The sequence below is a fragment of the Hordeum vulgare genome, chromosome 7H (genome assembly GCF_904849725.1).
Source record: "Hordeum vulgare subsp. vulgare chromosome 7H, MorexV3_pseudomolecules_assembly, whole genome shotgun sequence".
Classification (NCBI taxonomy): Eukaryota; Viridiplantae; Streptophyta; class Magnoliopsida; order Poales; family Poaceae; genus Hordeum; species Hordeum vulgare.
In genome coordinates, this window is record NC_058524.1 from 485,552,316 (window position 1) to 485,557,430 (window position 5,115).

At 40.8% G+C, this 5,115-nt stretch overlaps 1 protein-coding gene across 1 annotated transcript; it reads right to left on the minus strand.

Moving 5' to 3' along the window:
- Positions 1 to 307: 307 nt before the first annotated feature.
- Positions 308 to 4,377, minus strand: LOC123409992 (GDSL esterase/lipase EXL1-like). The gene is made up of 5 exons (XM_045102861.1): positions 4,045 to 4,377; positions 2,142 to 2,272; positions 1,782 to 2,015; positions 1,019 to 1,271; positions 308 to 686 (listed from the first exon to the last, which is right to left on the minus strand). The coding sequence occupies exons 1-5, from the start codon at positions 4,289 to 4,291 to the stop codon at positions 499 to 501; spliced, it is 1,053 nt and encodes a 350-aa protein (XP_044958796.1). The 5' UTR covers positions 4,292 to 4,377; the 3' UTR covers positions 308 to 498.
- Between the last annotated feature and the right edge of the window lie 738 nt (positions 4,378 to 5,115).

Here is a 5,115-nt window from a genome sequence, read left to right on the forward strand (position 1 = left end):
CCCCTCAGTTCAAAAACAAATTCTCCAAATTAGTAGAGACCTTGCATGTCATAGCCCAAATACATGACAACTACTTCTTTGCAACTAGAACCTGATACAATAGACCAAATAATAGAGTTTAGCAAAGTTAACAGGTATGTTCATCCACAAAAGATCAACACATGCTAAAGGATGGTGCTAGAACCAGCAAGTTCCCAACCAACGCTTTTGTGGACAACAAATTTGTAATCCACCAAAAATTGAGGCGCAGATGATGTCCCATGAATAAGGTTCACGATAAGTCATAAGCAAATACATTTTTTGAGTCTACCAGAACAATTTTCTTATGTACTTCACAAACCTCTAGACTTTACCCATTTTGAAGGAGCAATCTTTCACTCAAGATACAAGTTTGCATGAATGGCCAAGCAATCCTAATAGTGCCAGTGAGTACTTGCTAACAAATTAATTGCAATTTATAATAATATTTGTTCATGCCTTCATTGAGAGTGAGTTTTTTCACATCAGGTACTGCATATTTTGCAGAAACAGTTTATCAACCACAATGTTGTAGGCCTTTTCGGTAGGATGAAAGCTATCCCAGAAAATGTAATCGTAGGCATTAGGGCATGCAGGGTGATTTTTGATGAATATTGCTGCATTTAGCACTGTGCTTCCACAACATCCCTCGGCTACCTCCTTGAAACCTATATTAGAAGAAATTTCAAAATATTTAGTATCAAACAATTATGAATTTATGGTAACAACATGTCCATCGGCCTGTATTTCTACACACTATATAAAGCCAAATAATCCTAAATGAAATATACAAACTAATGTAAATATTCATGTATACCATGTTGGTCCACTTCGCAGTTCTAGTTACTTCTGTTTGCATGTAGTATTGTGAGATTCATGACATCTTAGAGGTTAATGTGCCTAACTGTTATCAGTTAATATGTCTATTTGCACATATACTCTACACTAATGATTGATGATATGCTCTAAAATAACAACCGAGTATAAAATATGTACTCACCATAAGAACTAGGTCGCTGAATGAGATCCAACAGATTGTAGTATATATCAAGATAAATAAACTTCGAGCCTTGAACATGTTGTTCTGCATCTAGTCGGCGTATTTCCTTTTCTATTTCAGAATTAAATAGATTTGCTGCTTGATTCCTCATGGGCTCACATTCTCTTGATCCAAGTTCTCTTTGCGAGGGACAACATCCAATTGGTGGAATGCCAAGGAATGCAATCCTCCTTGCACCCATCTCATTTAATTTCTGTATAGAATATAATATATGAAAGCACTGAATTTTACAAAAGCAGGTTGGAAAATACCAGTTATAAACAGCCTATGTATTAGGATGCAAAAGAATAAAGTAAGCGACTATAAGTACAATGGTCACTATAAAATATCCCTATGTTGAAACTTTGTCAATTGAAGTAGATGGTAGAAAAAATTCAGTAATGTACTAATTTTACAAACACATATATTTGTAACCGACTATAGGAAACAACTTAATGTACCAGAGAAGGAATGGTTTGTAGGTTTTGAGTTCGAGAGAAACACGTGAAACTACAAAATGTTGAACAACTAAACCAACAGAAGAACTTTGTGCAAACACAGAAAGCCCAATAACCTTTCTTATAAAGCTATGTGATTGCCTATTAACTACTCCCTTAGATCTAAAATAAGTGTTGTGGTTTTAGCTCAAATTCGAAGTAAAACCATGACATTTATTTTGGATCCGAGGGAGTAGCAGTTTTAGAGTTTCAATAAATACCCTTACCGTAGTAAAGTTGACAGCGGAAGAGACAAGAAATTTCACGTACGAAGGAAGGTCATATTGATGCCGTCTCAAAGGAATTGCAAAATAATTATTTGCAAGATCATTTGCCCCCATGACCGTGAAGTATATGCCTTCGGAGATTACACGTGTCATCTCCTCTTCTCCGACTAAAGCTCTTAGTCTATCCTTATATTCAAGGAATAATTCAAGTTGCCCAGTACTCGACGTAGCAGTCTGAAGCATATATAGGAGATTATTATTTGCAAACTCTAGTAAAGGTTCTTAGCTTCCGATGAAACCAAAGTGAAATATACTTTTAGGGAAACTATGTTGTGAGATGCATGTGACATATTTTGTTACCGCAGGTATCGAAGTTAAAGGATCGTATCCACTACCACCAGAAGCAAAGACGACACCAGTGAGTAGCTCACTCAGTGGAAGATCATTTCCGAGGTAGGGTGGCAATAATTCCTTAATACCCAACCTAGATGCTGCTCGATCAAGAAAAGGACATCAGTAGTGGATATTTAAGTTTTCACTTGGTGCAAGACTAGGCATTAAAGAGTTTAAATTTCTAACGTAAAAGAAACATATTTTTTTGAAGAAGTTGAGCATTATAAGTAGTACTTCACATGATGGAGTAGTTATCATGGTTCTATATATCAAGCATGTGCTTCCAAATCAATTATTGGTTGTTGCTCAACATATAACTTAAATAGTGCAACATACTCCTATATATCAAGTCGTCCCCATGATGGGGTTTGTATCATCTTCCACGTGAATGGGAAATTTATGTTGATAGTGGAGTAGTTGGTTTTGCATTGAATGGAGAAGGTGGCAGCAAAAAAAACACGACGGATGAAAACCAAGCTGACGGGCCAGTACGGCTGAACTATATGCATTTCATTACTCATTAGCAGCTCCTATGTCCATGCACAGTGCTCGGATTGGGACGCCAAAGTGTCTCCTGCAACAATACTAGTAAGCAGTAGTACTGGTGCGAAGACTTCAAAGTAGCTGCCGAGGTACGAAACTAGCTACTCCCTCTGGAAGGACCATGATACCGCTGGCTCCAAATCTAAGTGTGCCCCATCTGATGTTAGCAATGTATTTATAAAGGGGGTGATCTGCGCCGGCGCGCCGGCCCAGATTTTCTGCCGGCCAAGCGCGGGCCGCAGGATCCATTTACCCCGCGTCGTCCGCACCGTTGGATCCGCATGCAACATTTTCCTTTCTATGCAGCAAAATTTCGATGTCATGCAGCAATTTTTTCAAGGGTTGCAACAAAAAACAAAATTTATAGAAAAAAAATATCTACGTGATTTTAGCAAAAAAACGAAGCTGATGGTACGTGATAGCAAAAGTCAAACGCCGGTTGTAACAAAAATTTACGTGACGTGTATGTAACTTTTTAGTGAATGGTTGCAACAAAACATGATGCCGGTTGTAACAAAAATTAACACGGTTGTAGCAAAAAGTAAAAAACATCGATTGTAACAAAAAATACGACGAACTAGAGTTGCAACCAAACGTATGTGCAACTTTTTTACTGAAACAAACTATAGTAAAAAAAACGCTTGCAGCAAAAATGACGCAAGTTGCAACATATTTAGACGAAAAATGTTGCATTCATTGACCGGAGAAGCGCGCGGATGGGAAATGTTACAAGGGCCCGCGCGCGTCAGGGGACAACCGACGCGTCGGTTCGACCGACACGCGGGTGAGAAACGATTCCCATTTATAAACGTTTTACTGAATCTTTCAAAGTAATTCTCCCCTCCCCCCTCCCCTCCCCTCATTCAACCGTGGCGTGCCTCTTCGTCCCCATGTTATCAACCATAATCGAGCTTGCCTCGAAAAAATTAAGTAACATTTTGTAGATGTTAGCAGCGTCACAATTTTTTAGGTACTTGTTTCACCGATCACAGGTTTGCTTGTCAACTTTTTTCACAAGTTTGCTACAGGTGTGGTGCCGATTTTCTTGTCCACGCTTTGTATCAAGCCACATTTTTCTTACTTTACGTGTTAGGCGTGGTCAAGTTAGCCTCCGACGACATTCCCGTATATGTTCTCATCTTGGTGCAACCAAAGTTGCATATAAATTTACAAGAAGATACTCCATTATGGAGGAGTAGTTAACAATTTAAACACAAGTGCCGCATGCCATGCAGACCAAAAGTAGCGTAAACAACAAACTTGTAGCTTGTATAAAAATAGAGCAAGAGCAAAGTCAGTTGCCGGTTATTGCGACTTACGCACGTACCTAGCATGTCTCCCGGAACCTTCCCGTTGGAGAACCTCCCGGTGGCTTCCCCGCCGGGGAAGTCCTGCCCGTACGGTGGGAAGTTGGCCTTCGCCTCCGTCAGGCGGTCGTTGTTGTTGCCGGGATCAACGATCGAATCACCGAAGACGAAGGCAGCGGAGATTTTGCTTCTAAACGTGGTTGCTCCATGTGCGGATGAGAGAAGCGCCATCAGTAGCAGCAGCAGGCCTGGGTAGAGAGACGCCATTGCTTGCCTCGGTACTACTAATAATGTAGTACTATGATACTATCAGCCAGCTAGTGGTGTAGTGTGTCGCTGGCTCTGGCTGATGCAGGATGGTTCACGCCGTGGGAGGTTTTATAGCGAGGCATGGAGAAAAGTACTTGCGAGCCCGCCGCACCGTGAGATGACCGAGATCATCATCATCATGGATATATGGTTGGTTGCTCGTTGCATGCATTGAATACACCGTCTCCGGTCCTGTCGATTTAATGGGCAGAGATATGGCGTAAAATTTTAGGATGCCCAAGTCCGTCTTCTTTGTGATCATGCCACGGCCGGGCCGATCAGTTAATGCAATTAGTCGTCCGTGTTTTAGGCACGCGCAGCGCCTTCCATGGCCTACTTGCCAAACTGTGCGGCCAGACTCTACTAGAACAAGTCGCCGGCTGCATGTGCTTTGCAGCAGACGTAATAATGCAGCCGCCGAGCCGGGACGCCCGCAAGGGCATCTCCGCACCCTCAAATAGCCCGCAAATATTCGGATTTCAATCCGAACATAGTTTTGTCATCTAAAGTGGATTTTCATTTGTCATATAGATGTCTAATAGCATCTACAATCGAACTTAGTAAATATGACTTCTCAAATGTTTAAGGACGCGTTCGGTCATTAACCGAACGTGTCCCCCTATTTATTCGTCCATGCAACTATATTTTTTATTTTATTTTTTTATATGTCTGGTCACTTGCACGTGATTGACAGAGACAAAGAGGAAAAAAGAAAAGAATGAATAAAAAAATAGGCAGTTCGAAATTATAGGTATGATATGAACGATCCGGTTTGATCACTT

Coding starts and splice junctions, on each gene's coding strand:
- LOC123409992 (XM_045102861.1), bottom strand. CDS start 4,291: ATGGCGTCTCTCTACCCAGGCCTGCTGCTGCTACTGATGGCGCTTCTC. Junction 1,272..1,781: donor CCGCTGTCAACTTTACTACG/GTAAGGGTATTT, acceptor TATTCTATACAG/AAATTAAATGAGATGGGTGC. Junction 687..1,018: donor TCAGCGACCTAGTTCTTATG/GTGAGTACATAT, acceptor CTTCTAATATAG/GTTTCAAGGAGGTAGCCGAG.